At 38.6% G+C, this 14,849-nt stretch overlaps 1 protein-coding gene and 1 long non-coding RNA gene across 3 annotated transcripts in view; both read left to right on the top strand.

Moving 5' to 3' along the window:
• The window catches only part of LOC134647902 (annulin), a 28,139-nt gene extending 13,396 nt beyond the window's left edge, over positions 1–14,743 (top strand). The window contains exons 1-12 of one of the 2 annotated variants that reach the window (XM_063502275.1): positions 2,267–2,429; positions 2,708–2,932; positions 3,774–4,052; positions 4,221–4,372; positions 5,051–5,291; positions 7,705–7,865; positions 8,780–8,965; positions 9,655–9,765; positions 10,222–10,401; positions 12,941–13,141; positions 13,791–14,033; positions 14,530–14,743. In XM_063502275.1, the coding sequence (XP_063358345.1) occupies positions 2,354–2,429; positions 2,708–2,932; positions 3,774–4,052; positions 4,221–4,372; positions 5,051–5,291; positions 7,705–7,865; positions 8,780–8,965; positions 9,655–9,765; positions 10,222–10,401; positions 12,941–13,141; positions 13,791–14,033; positions 14,530–14,706 (2,232 nt within the window). In that variant the 5' untranslated portion in view covers positions 2,267–2,353 and the 3' untranslated portion in view covers positions 14,707–14,743. Of the gene's footprint in view, positions 1–2,266; positions 2,430–2,707; positions 2,933–3,773; positions 4,053–4,220; positions 4,373–5,050; positions 5,292–7,704; positions 7,866–8,779; positions 8,966–9,654; positions 9,766–10,221; positions 10,402–12,940; positions 13,142–13,790; positions 14,034–14,529 lie in introns of those variants that run through there. The other variant, XM_063502274.1, reaches the window with a different exon arrangement.
• The window catches only part of LOC134648016 (uncharacterized), a 441,830-nt gene that overhangs the window by 75,916 nt on the left and 351,065 nt on the right, over positions 1–14,849 (top strand). The gene's annotated exons all lie outside the window — the stretch shown is intronic.

Here is a 14,849-nt window from a genome sequence, read left to right on the forward strand (position 1 = left end):
ATGTTTTAGTCGCAACTCATACAAGATATATTATTTATATCATGTTCATGGATTTTACTTTGTGGTACAATTTGCTCTCAAGTATCAAAATTATAATTGCAGTGTTTCGGTTAAAGTGTGTACCTAAATGCTTTTTCAGTTCACTACTTAGGGCCACTTGCACCATTCAATAATCCGGGGTTAAACGGTTAAACCTGGAGTTACCATGGTTACCAGTACAATTTGACAAGGGGTTAATGGTTTAACTGGTTAACCCCGGGTTAGTGGGATGGTGCAAGTGGCGCTTACTGATGACATGGCTAAGGATCTATAAATCCTCAACTCTGTACATACCTAAGTAAATATTCTGCGATTAAATTTATTCCACTGTGTTACGAAAATTAAACAGTTTTTATTTAAGTTACATAAATTCAGCATCATTCAGGCAATGATATTATGTATAACCATAGATAGGTTATACTCATACTTGAGAAACACAAAAAATACTTCCATATTTATTTCTGTGCCTACGAAGTTATATTTGATTAATTTTCTCATTACATCCATCTTTGTCACACTCGTTGTTAAACATAAGCTCGTCTCTTTCTCTTTCGGTGTGCGGGAGCTCGTTAGCTTAGCACGTGCACATTTCTCGCTTGTCCAGCCGCAACTAAAGGCAACTGGTCCAATTTGTCACAAGGTAAGCGCTTCAATTTTGGAACGCCTATAACCTATCTTATTCAGGCAGCTGACTGTATCTAAAAGTGTGTAGTGTAGGCATATGTATTAGTAGGTAGGTACTCATACTGTCTATGTAATAAGTAAAAAAACACCCTATACGCGTGTCTCTGGTTCCTGGCAATAGAATATATGTGCATAACAAAAGCACACTATTGTTATCAATGCACATCTAGGATCTTATCCGATGTATCTATGGCATAGACTAGGAATCCTCTAGACTGAGTTTAGAGCAATTATTTCATGAAACCGATGCTGCCAAAAATACGGGGGTGCGGGGGGACGAGGTGACCGAATCCCGTGCCGTGATTGGTCCGTTCAAAGACACGGACCAATCACGGCACGGGATTGACTCGAAGATGGAGTAAAACTACCGTATGAGTGGCAGAGGGGGTAGCGTTACTATGCTCAGTCTAGAGGATGTCTTGTCTGTGATCTATGGTTCCTTCTGAGCAGGCCCACGCGGATGCCAGCCAGCGCGTGTGTGGGAAATCCTATTAAACGCTTATTATTTCAAGGCAACATGTCCCAGTAAGATTCACCCCACGACGGTAATTAAGACCAAATAGGTATATGTATCGTCATAAAAATACTAATATAAATACTAGTCTTTTAAGTTTCGCGATGCTCGAACTACGCAAGTCGAATGGTAGGTACTTTGAAGTTAAGAATATGAAATGTTAGTGACTCTAAATTCTCATACATAAAGTGGGTAATATACCTATGTTTGTAAGGATGGCGTGTAGTAATGGTACTAAATTGTAATACATTTCTTTGTGTCTTTTTTCCGCTCGAATATTTAACCGAGTGATAAAGAGTCAGATAACGAAATTTCGATTGTCGTGTTTCGCGGTAGCTAGGACTTCAGGGGCAGTGCAGTTAACATCTAGACGTTATAGCTTTAAAAAATGTAACATAAGTAATCCATAAGTTACCATGCACTATTAGGAATGATAATAGGGCAAATTGAAAGAGTTAGGTATCTCTATTCTTCCGACTTTACATGCATAATTATAAGAATACAAGTATAAAAATACGTTAGCACATCAAATAAATAGGTACCTATGTATATCTATAGGCAAGCACCTGTCAGTATACCTTATTCATTTCACTTTCTATTATGACTTCGTAATGTTCTTGTGCGGTTCCTTGTATGGAGTATGGACCATATGATTCAGTTTAGTTTATGTTCTAATTATCATGATTTACGAGGAATTGTCATTGTCATGAGGTCATCCATATATGTTAGGACAGATCTGCTGTCGCCTAACTGTCGCAGAATAAGATTGACTTTATTGTGAGTAACGTCCACCGGACCTTGATTCTGTCAATGGTTTTTTTGTTTCCGGGTGTCGAGAAGCTTTTCGCGTTTGTTGACTATAAACTATGACATCATCTGGCCAGTTACATACATACGTTCTGGCGAGATATAATCCTACGCTAAAAACAGTGCACGGCAGAATGGCAAAAGAACCGCACGTTTGTGGTAACAATTAGCAAGTGCCGGTTCGAGATTCGACCACCACGCAAGTCTCCTATGAACGTTGCTTAACAGTTTCGACTAAACTCTAGTGATGACTGCTCTATAAATTAACGGAATTTTGGAAATTATATTGATTACTTTAAAAAAGTAATAATGGAGTATTTAAAAAATTGGTGGAGGTCACAGTTTGGAAGGCGGCGTAAATTTATTATCGTACCATACCAGCCAGGTATTTCCAGGGTTTTTTCTTTTATTAATAGAATTTAACGCTGGCTGCAACTGATTTGGTTTTGTTTTATTGTTGCGTTTTTTGGACTTTTTCTACTGTTGTTATTTTGTCTGTTTCAAAGTTTTAGGAAACTAAATAGTTGATATGATTTAAATTTTCCATAAAATATGACAGTGAATTACTATTTAGAGTTACATATATATCCTCATAAAAATATTATAGCGTCTTAAAATTGGCTTGCCGCCAAACAACGACCATAATTTGCAATATTGTTTCAGATGTGACTGATGGCACCAGATTGGGTGTGCTCGCTATCCAAGGCATCGACTTCTGCAACGATACTAACGGGGAAAACCATCACACGAGCAAATTCAATCTGATGACCAGGCCCGTGGACCGCTGCCTCGTGGTGCGGCGCGGCCAGGCCTTCAAACTCGACCTTCTGCTCAACCGGCCCTATGATGCCTCTAGGGATGCGCTCTCCTTCATTTTCTACGTGTCCGGTATGAGTGTTTACTTGTTACTGGCATGATTATCATAAATTGTCCTAACGCAAGGACTGTGGGTGGGCTTTTATGATTATCATTTAAGTATGCAAATATATACCTGCAAATGTAGATTAATCATTTATTTACAAACAAGATATGTACAGTGGAATTACTAAAATAAATTAAAAACTAGCTTAAATCTAAAATAGGCCCTTGAGGCATTGTACCAAGGACCTATTTTAGATTGTACCTGCAGTATTTTGTATGTGTAAATGGCGTTCTTATGTTAGATATTGTTTCTCTAGGTACTTAGAGCAATAGGTACCAACAATTAACGGCGTATTTTCCTTAAAAATCATAGCTACAAATAAATTCAATTATTATTTATCCCTCGGACGCAATCTTGGATAAATTTGGAACATAATATACATTATCGAAATTCTAATGACACCACAAATCAGTACGAGTACAGTAGTACTCGTACCTATACGTATACGTAAAGTTTTATTTTGTCAATATATTTTATGGCTCAAAGCTAAATAATGGAATTTATATTATAATCAGAGAACATTTCATTTTGAATTGAATTTCGAAAAGCGATCGTCGTTATGAATTGCATTTCATTATTTTCAGTTAGTAGGTACTTAAACCGTTTTACATCGTTCAGCATACCATGTTCAAAATTAGTATCGACACCGCATATGCTATTGTTAATATGCGCGTTGTTTATAATGCTACAACACGAACAGGAACGAGTATTTAGGTTTAAGATATTCCCGCACTTTATTTTAAAGACATCAAGAGATTAATACACTTGTATAATTTCATAGCCTAATTTTATGAATGATTATACCAGATGTGGAGAGACGCGGACCATCAGACGACACATCAGCTGCAGTTCCACTGCTGGACAAAGGAACAGAGATGCCCGGAGCCTGGACGGCCGTGTACGAAAGTCAAATGGACTCCCACCTGATGGTCGCCGTCACGGCTTCAGCAAACTGCATCGTCGCTGCTTGGAGACTCGACATTGACACGAAGCTCAAGACTGGAGGGTCCTTGAGCTATACGCATCCACAGCCTATTTATTTGCTATTTAATCCTTGGTGCTTAAATGATCAGGTTTATATGCCAGGTTAGTTTGATAATCATGTTTATGGTTTGATTTTTGATCGTTATCTTGAGTCTCTAGTCTATTTTTGGAGCTCAAATCATTTCGACATAATCGGGTTGATTGAAGGTTGTTATGTTACGCTTCACTAGACTTATCCCGCTTATCCGATTCTTTTTTTGTATCAAATAGGTCATAGTCATCGTGAAGAATATATTCAAGAAGATGGTGGTCTGATGTATCGAGGCGTTTACAACAGAATAAAGCCAACGCCATGGAACTACGCTCAGTACGAGAAAGACATTCTGGACTCCGCGCTTTATCTAGTCAGAGAAATCGGAAAGGTAAGCTTGCAACTGGTAAAGTAAAAATTTAACCTAAATTTAGCAAATTACACGGAATCCTTAAAATAAGAAGTGACCATTATCAAATAGTCGAATACAATTGATTAAGTAGACGCTTGTAAAGTTAAGGTCAATCATAGCAAGTTTCATTTAAAAGGTGAGACGATCCGACCTCTTTGATTAGTTTAATTTAACGTATGACTATATTAGAACAATTGAAGGGATGTTTACAAAAACAACATAACTGACTACACTGGTTGACACCTGAAACGATTAACAATGTTCTTAAAAAAGTGTCAACCGCTTTAAGCAGTTATGTTGTTTTTGTAAACATCCCTTCAATTTTGTAGTCGAGTCATTGGGTAAGCATACTTTTAATTTACCTACCGTTTGCGCAGATGAAAAGAAATAGATACCTATTTCAACGTATTTACATACTTACTAGTCTTACTACCTGGCTCGTCAAGTTACGTATTACGAAAAATCTATAGTAACAATAAGTATGAGGGCATCATTTCGCACAGAAAGACCCAAAATTATTGAACATAGTAACCACTCAGGAATAAACATTTGCGCTCACGATGACACAAATGCAGACGAGGGATTTTAGGATATTCGTATGGTTAATTATGTCCCACTTCTCGATCTAAACCTAAACGTATCATTCTTAATCTTCAGGTGAAAGGTCGCGCCCGAAGCGACCCCATTCGGACAGTGCGAGCGTTATCCGCCGCCGTGAACGTCCAGGATGACAACGGCGTGCTGATGGGCAACTGGGGCGCCGAGCTCAGCGACTACGATGGAGGAACACACCCGCTCAAGTGGGTCGGGTCCCTCGCTATCCTACAGAAGTATTACACCAAGAAAAAACCCGTCAAATACGCGCAATGTTGGGTTTACGCAGGTGTTTTAACCACAAGTAAGTTGTTAAATTAGAACATTGTTGGCTATTTAATCACCTTCTTCGGTTAACTAAAGCAGAATTAGCATATCTACGTGTTAACACCTCTGTTCTCAAATAATTGATGACCCCTATAAAATTCTTCTTCTACCTACACCAAAACTTTCGTCCATTAGGGGAAGTCCGGGCATAGTGAACACCTTTATCTTTGACTTGACATAACAGAAAAATTAAACGAGGAAGAAATGAAAAAAGTATCAATAATAAGTCTTTATTTAATAATATTTTAATTTAAAACAACACTAGCCTCCAATGTTTAATAGTTGCTGCAATTTTGAACAAAACGTAAAAAAAGATATTTTATTCGCTTTGCCCAGGGTGCCGGGCAAAGTGAAACAGGCCCCCGGGCAAAGCAAATATTACTCATAAAATCTTAGTGAACTTAATAACTAAGTGAAAATTAATCAACATAAGATCATTTCAATACTATTAATTAGAAAAAGCTGTCACAAGCAGGGTTGGGCAGTATTTCAATTACATGTATTCGAAATACGTATTTGAAATACAAATTAGTATTTTGTATTTGTATTTCAAATACTACCTCAAAAGTATTTTGTATTTGGTATTTCAAATACTGCACTCACATGTATTTAGTATTTTGTATTTTAAATACTTCAAGCTTCAAAATACATTTCTATAAATACATTTTATTAAATTCTATAATCCTAAAATGTCTAATCTCTCGCACAAGCTGTGAGCCGATCGCGAACCTCCGATCCAGCCGAGATACAATTTTCATTGGCTGGATACTGGATCTATATTAGGTCAACTTCTGCGTGGAACTTTTCGTTTAAATCTAGGGGATAGGGTCATTGCAGTAGTTTCCGTCCATGCACTAGTTTTCGACGACTTGACGGATTATCAAATATATATTTCATTTTTAATTTACTACTTTTTGCGAAATCTTCATCTTCCTCGCGTTGTCCCGGCATTTTGCCACGGCTCATGGGGGCCTGGGGTCCGCTTGGAAACTAATCCCAGTAATTGGCGTTGGCACTAGTTTTTACGATAGCGACTGCCATCTGACCTTCCAACCCAGAGGGTAAACTAGGGCCGTAATTGGAATTAGTCTGGTTTCCTCACGATGTTTTCCTTCACCGAAAAGCGACTGGTAAATATCAAATGATATTTCGTACATAGTTCCGAAAAACTCATTGGTTCGAGCCGGGGTTCGAACTCGCGACCTTCGGATTGCAAGTCGCACGCTCTTACCGCTAGGCCACCAGCGCTTCCTTTTTGCGAAATATCATTGTTATATGTAGACAGATATATTGCTTAGACGCCTTAGACATAAGGATTGAAATCAGTCCAAATTTGTGCAGGAATGTAGGTATATATTCAAATTTCGTCAAGTGGACGTAAACTAGAGCTGGACGAAAACTAGCGCAATGACCCTATAAGTTTATATGAAAGGATATTCGTTAACGTTAAAACTAAATGCTAAACAAAAAAATAAATAAAGGTATATTTTGTAATTGAAATACATTATTTTAAACACTGTAATTTGTATTTTGTATTTCAAATACCCGTCACCAAAGTAGTTTGTATTTTGTATTTCAAATACTTTTAAAAATGTATTTTGTAATTTGTATTTCAAATACGTGGAAGCCAGTATTTTGCCCAACCCTGGTCACAAGTAACTTTTGATATATTTTCACTGATTTCATAAGCATAAATCTTCACGGCATTTCTGGAGACATTTTAACACAGCGAATCCACGTTCTGATAGCCATTTCCATAACGTTTGTTAGCCAGGAGCCATTATCGATCTTTTTTTGATATTTATATACCATCTGTAACAAAATATTATCATAAAAAAAAATTACCTAATAAATTCAAAGAGAACACGCTATCCGCTTTGCCCGATCCACTTTGCCCACACAGTCAGTTAAAGAAATTAAGAATTAAAAAAAAATAACCGTTGGATTATTTTAAAAGAAATGCGTTGTAAAAGGAAGAAATTTTAATAAGCAATAGAAGCATCTTGAATTAAAATTCGAGATAATTACTGTGACAAAATAACATACAATGTACTTACCTTTCAAAATCGAATATTTTGCACTAAAAACACATTTTGACTCGTCACCGACGACGCTCACAGCGACCGCTCCCTGTGACGCTTGCCTCTCATAGAGCGAAGGATCCTGAACATCATATAGGTGCGTGGTGCGACAAAGTCGAATAGTTTAGGATTGGGAGCCCGAATTCGCTTTGCCTGGGGTGTTCGCTTTACCCGGACTTCCCCTATAGGTAATTAAGTTCTATTACATTGTAGTCCTTAGTCGGAATGTCGTGTCGTCTGGTGTGTATTCTTTTTTGTTCGAGGACAGTGACAGTGGCTTACAATCTTAGCTTATATACCTGTGTTCAGTTTGCAGAGCTCTGGGTATTCCCTGCCGGCCGGTGACCGGGTACGACGCGGCGCACGACAGTCAGGGCAGCCTCACCGTCGACATCATCAAGGACGAGGACGGTAACACGCTCGACCACTTCACGCAGGACTCTGTCTGGAACTACCATGTTTGGAACGAGGTACTAAATACTAAGACCGTCTCTGTTTTTCTTAATTTACTGATAGCAAGCTAGCGTAATTGTCGATGTCATGTAGTAGGTACGATAGTAGTACTACGTTGGAACACGTCACCTAAATAATTTGATACTTATATTATCTAGAATGAGTTAGCTTCAATCAAAGTGATTGCATCTGATAGTCTGGACAGCTTCAACCGGGAGATAAACAAGTTATTCGAGTAGGTATGATGTTGCAAACGTATCTTATTAGTACGTCACTGACGTCACTCGTCAACAGTGGACTAGAGTCCGTTTACAACAATAAGTCGTCTGCAAGGTTAGCAGTTTATAATTATGTTGTCACTGCCAAAAGTGCCAAGCAGGTCGGTGCAAACTTAGCGTGGTCGGAGTTTAGAGTTTCAAATAGTACCAGTCCCAATAAATTAAAATCTGTACCTAAAACTATGCTCTTGCGTTTCAAATATCTCCCTACGGACTGCCGGTGCTTCCCAATCTGTTCCTTGACTGGAATGCGAAAGGGGTCATCTGGTTCAACGCGTCCAATTTGAATCATCCTCATTCAGTGTAATTATAAATTACACGTCAGCTGTGACGCAATACAGTTCGACAGATTCGTCATCAGCCTTGGTGCTCAATTAATTATTATAATACAGCCTGCTTAAATTTAGTGGAAATGATAATTATAAAAATCTACAGCCACCAAAGATGACTGTATTGAATGGCTTGACAACCCAAGATATTTTTAGTAATAGTAATACTTGGCGGGGAAGGTGTTTAATTTTGTATAGGGACTACGATGGACCATTTAGCTTCTTTTATTCCGCTCGAAACTAGAAAAAATATATATACATCCTGTTTTAGAATATTTGTAAGCACCTACATTTATGATGGTGACTGAATTTAAATACTTCTAGGTATGGATGGAGCGGCCAGACCTAGGTCCCGAGTACGGCGGCTGGCAAGCCATCGACTCGACGCCACAAGAAATGTCAGAAGATCTCTTCCGCTGCGGCCCGGCGTCTATACGCGCGGTTCGCGACGCCGATATTCAGAAACCGTATGATTCGGGATACGTTTTCGCGCAAGTCAATGCCGATAAGGTGAGTTGACGTTAATATGAATTAAACCGCTCTCGTTCTTAGAAGGCCGACGGGCGGATTACGTATAATTATCCTGTACTGTCAGTATAATTATTAGTAGAATGGGATTAAATACCTAGAATTCGTTTTAAAAGTCAAATGAATGTTGATAGCAGGTACGCTGCAATATCTGCACTGTGAAATCACGACATAGTAAAATTATTTCCAAATCAGAATCACTAAGACTACAAATTGTAAATTTTGAAATAATGCATGGTTTATGTTTATAAGTAGTATAGTATTTGTACGCCACTATTGGCAGAGCATGGTGAGACTACCAAACTATAATGTAAGACCATTCATTGTACCTGTGTTTTCACAAATAAAGAATCTCTCTCTCTCTCTCTCTCTCTAAGTTAACATCCATTACATAGGTACTTACATATAAATTATTTAAAGGAACTAGGTACATAAAATTGTGAAACCAAAGATATCAAATTACCTATACCTTCTTAATTTGCCTACAATACCATAAGGTCCATAAGGCTTAGGGAATAAGGCTTATTTTTACATTCATACAACGACTTAGCCATAACACGTCGTTTCATACGAGTAGAGCCAGCTGCGCATATAAAACGCTATCTTTAAGCCAATTACGAAAGGTCACCTCGGGACTTCTTTTACTAATTTTATTGTATGTTGTTTTACAGGTATTATGGAAATACTCCGGCGAAATCCAGCCTCTCAAGCTACTGGCCCGGGACACGACTGCTGTGGGACAAAATATATCTACTAAAGCCATCGGAAAGATGGAACGAGAGGTACGCTCCCTAACGCCCTGTTTTGGTTAAGCGATCTTATGATTTAACATGTTGGTTGCTTCGATAAAACGATTAGGCGCTGTGTTGTGAAGGGCCTTAACCTGTTTTTCACTATAACCATAGAGAAATATAGTAAGACAAGAGTGCTCTCCATACATCAGTTAGACTATTAATTTCAGTGTCTACATCTAGCATCGAGTAGCGGAACTATCAGTACTGATACTTGACAATAGATGTAGCACCGACCGGAAAGTCTTATGCTGTTGAGTCTTATGCTCGATGCTAGATGCTAATAGTCTTTTTGGTACTAAAACTGATGTATGGAATGGAGTGAGCAATCTATGTATTTTTTTCTCTATGCTATAACACATCTCGAGCACACTCATCGACACAGTTAGTAAACCATATTGCAACGACATAAGCGACTCTTTAACGATACCTATGATTGATTTGCAGGACATAACTGAATCATACAAATATCCGGAGCGCACGTGGGAGGAGCGCGCGACGATGGAAAAAGCTCTGCGTCGGTCATCCAACATCTTTGCTCGATACTACCTCAACGATGCCTTCAACGATGTGGTGTTTGACTTCGAGCTGAGAGACGATATCAAGATCGGGCAGAACTTCAGTGTGGTGAGCACTTTTAGTACTTTATCTACTTACCTACCCGTGTGACCTTAAATTTTAAACTCTGTAAAGTCGCTAAGTAGATAGATCTAGCTGGCGTAGGTACTATTCATTTAAGGAGAATGTTTAGTCGCTTACCTACCCAGAAGATTTCAGTGGGTATTCCTACCTTAACCTGACATATTATGAATCCAGAATGTGGCCGGGTCATTTCTCTTTAAAGGGCATTTCTCAGGAGGGCCATTTTTACGTGTCCGGAGCAAAAAGTTATTGAATTTACTGTTCAATAAATCTGAATTAATTCAGGCATGATTTTCAGCATGTATTCTGCCTGGGACACTATCAAACTATTTATTTATTATTTATATATAACATTAAAAAAATATCCAAATGCGAAAAATGATGTTCGGTGGGCCTGTCCCGCGCCCAGATATTTTGGAACAAAAAATTATTACTCAAGATGGGGCATTATATCGGAGTTATTATCGGTGTTCACGCATAAGGTATTAGTTAACTGATCATATTCTTTATATCAAAGTAATGTGTTTGCTCAACACATTGAATAAAACCAAATTTACGATGTGTCCCGGGCTATTGACTGATTTCGGTGTAATTTACAAACCATGTCGGTACTCTTACAAAGTTGTAGACCAGGAACTCAGTGGCTCAAACAAAGTATGCTTTAGTTGTGCCTTAACCATTGAATAAAGTAGAGGTGCAGTCACAGTATACTAAGGTAGTTTTTTAAATGTTTCTCTGTCATTCGGTGGATTTGGTTCTATGTTTTTTTGAGATCGGTGGTGCAATATTCTCCCACAGTTTTAGTGCATTTATCGTTATGCAAGTGATTAAGAAATCCTCGAAAGTACCTAAACCCGTCATTATTACGTCTCCTCTGTATCATTCATACTATTTCTGTAATTGCTAAAAAGCGATTAATTTTGACATCACTGGTGTTGATTTCCTTGGTTTCGGTGGATTTTTTGACCACCGATATCAAGAAAGTGATCACCGAATTCAAATCCTGCTTTGTAAACTAGTTTGTTGTACTTTATTTTCTAACTTATCACACCTAAAAAGTTCAAGATACGCTTTATAAACGTAAAACTATGCTTGTACGTAAATTAAGTCATAGTATAAGTAAACAAAATCACTAGTTTACAATGAGTAGTGTTTTTTTTCACGAGACGTATGTTGAAAATCGTAGACCCAATGTTTCTTTCTCTCTTTTCGCTGTTGTCTTGATTTATCTTCAAACCAATTGAGTATATTATGTGAATTTGTCCTCTGTATCACTTGAGACCCTACACCACGATACCTTTAAACGTGTCAGCCATATTAAATAAATGCAGTTAATCCCACTTCGTTTAAAATAACTTGTGTTTTACATACTATGCAAGGTGCACCCACAAAACAAGGGATTACAAATAAAGTGGCCTTCTATTGTCGATATCGCTTCAAAGGCACTGAACGTACCTACTGATCAATGTTTCTAAAGCATAGCCATGAACACAAATTCAACATAGCCAATGTTTTAACAATCCTCAATGTCTGATGTATTTATGTTTAAATATCGGAGTTACAATTTAGCTCAAGTGTGTGAGGGTGCAGGAGATCATAATTAATAGGTGATTTTATCTTTAAGCATTAGTCAACAACTTCAAATAGTTCTAAATTGAGGGAGTTCACACTTTAAACCTCTGTCATTCAAAAATACTGCATACCTATTTATAAGTCTAGCAAAATACTTGTTTTCCGTATTGTTTACATTGTTTTATAAGTGCATTAAATATTTCTGAGCATTGAATACCACTCAAAAGTATCTTGTTTATCGGGTGTAGGTAACATAAGTTTCTTATTGACGAGTGTGCCGTTGGATTGTGTGAAACAAACATTTTCTTCTTCATAACACTTATGTGCGAATTTGTGGTCGACATGTCTGAAACTCGTTTCAGGACCATACATCGCCCTATTGTATGAGGATAGTCAATTAGTGTGGGATATCTTCTAGAGATGTTGTTTCATAAGCCGCAACTTGATTATTTTAAAATCTTGAGTAAACAAAGGTACTATTTATTAAATTTATGTAAGCTATGCTATATCATTAGCCTCGCTACATCGCTTATCATAGTTATCATCAAATAAGAATAAAAAATATTAATAAATTATAATATAATTTAGACATAAAATTGAAGTGTGATTTCTGTGTAAGCATTTTTGAATTCGGTGACGCAAATTGATTTCAGTGCCTGCACATGATTTCGGTGTTTTTTAAATCTCAAATATCAAAGAAACTATAAGGTTCTAATGGAGGCCTCCACTACCAATATTTTTTATATTAAGGCTAGATTTTAGGAAATAAAGTTGTGTATCAAATAAGTAAAAAATAAAATTCGGCACCGAAGTCAGGCACCGAACGTCATCTCTGAGAATCGCCCTAAAATATCTTGATTCCTATATGAACCCACGCCTAAGGCTGTCATTTTGAGGGAGACTTTACTCTTAACAATGAAGGAAACTACTTAAGGTATTTATTATGTTTCAGATCCTACACATGAACAACCGTTCCTTAGAGAGCAAGCACCAAGTGAAAGGCGTGCTGCGAGTAGACACCGTGACGTATACGGGCAAGTCTGGCGAGTCCGTCAAACGACAGGAATTCGACACGACGCTCGCACCCGAGGCTAAGGAGCAAGTCACCATGCTAGTCACTTTTGACGAGTACTACAAGCGACTCGTAGATCAGGTGAGTGAAAGAGATGTGCCAAAGAGTAGGTAGAATACCTACTAGGCTAGGCGTGTACGTCAAACGACAACAGCTCGCACCCAAGCAGGTCACCATGCTGGTCACCTTCGATGAATATTACCAGCGACTTGTAGTTCAGGTAAGTGAAGATTATTCAAATGAACAGCGATGGAGACGAAGATGTGTTAAAGCGAATTAAACACGTATGTACGTGACACGGTGATGAACTTATCAAATTAACGAGGGAACTAAATAAAGGTGGCTGCAGTCATCTAGCCAGGTGGTGTCAGAAGTTGGATAAAGGATTGATCTAAATAAGATATTATTCTATCAGAAAACTTAGATACGCAAGTAGCCTGCAGATCAAGTATTCAAGTTAATTAAATGCCGTTCTTTTAGAGGGATAATCCTAAGTGTAAGGCCTGAGTGGACGCTCGAAGCGGAGCGTTCGGCGGGGCGTGCAGCGTGGCGTCGGACTCACAAGTGATTTGAGCAGCGTGCACTAAGGCCGCTCCTATACGTTTGCATATGTTTAACATGCACGCCGCACGCCCCGCCCCGCTGCACGCCCAACATGAGCGTCCACTTAGGCCTTACACTTACTCAAATCTCCAAACGATTTTTTCACTAAGGTGCAATCATCTTTCAGGCATCCTTCAATATCGCCTGTCTCGCCTCAATAGTGGACAAGAACTTCGACTTCTTCGCGCAGGACGACTTCCGGGTCCGCAACCCCGACATCAAGATCACGGTGGAAAGCAAGCCGGTGTCGCACAAGGAGTTCACGGTTACAGTCAAGCTGGAGAACCCGCTGCCCATACCGCTGAAGAATGGAAAGTTCTACATCCAGGGCCCGGGATTGGATGAGCAGCTCAAGATCTCTTTGGATGAGGTAACTTCAGTTTCAAATAAGGATATTGTTAAGGTTTTTGTTGTTACTTATTGAATAAACATAGTATCTACACATACTTAATCATCTACTTACATGAAAAATTCGAGAAGAGGGATAATGTTTTCGTAATAAAACCAAGGCAATATTTGGCGACAGGTTAACTAAAGGTGATCCGTACCTAAATATGCATATATGGGATTGTTTTTTGACAAAAGACTCCTCCAAGGTTTTTTATAACAACCCAACCCTACGATCTTGACCATACCGCTTAGCATAACTTGTTTTGTCCATGCTTAAAATCGCGCTTGACATACGGAGTTGCGCGCGACAATTAGGTGACGCATGTCATGTTAATTGCTAAGCAATTAGATCATCAGTTTAATTTAAATACGACTGAATCTTAATATTAAATATATTAAAAACGGGTCACTCACGTATTTAATATGTCTTTGTCTCACGGAAGTTTTGTTATTAAAATCTTAATGATAACTTACAGAACGTGCCCCCCGGGGAGTTCGCGACCGCGCAGTTCCAGCTGACGCCGCCGTGGGCCGGACGGCACCAGATCTCAGCCAAGTTCACCTCCAAGGAGATACACGACATCGACGGCTTCCTCGTCCTCATGGTCGCGCCCCCGGAGACCAACGGATACTCGGAAACAAACGGATTATAAGAAAACATTTGTGCCGTTGAAAGAACTCGCGAATATCAAAGTATTATTCACTTTATGCACTGTGTAGTCAGTACCGGCCCGAGCCCTTGATCAGGGTAGAGCGAAATCGGGTTTTGGCGCCCTTCGTTGAAGTTTTCAAGCGT

The sequence above is a fragment of the Cydia amplana genome, chromosome 5, assembly GCF_948474715.1.
Source record: "Cydia amplana chromosome 5, ilCydAmpl1.1, whole genome shotgun sequence".
Lineage (NCBI taxonomy): Eukaryota > Metazoa > Arthropoda > Insecta > Lepidoptera > Tortricidae > Cydia > Cydia amplana.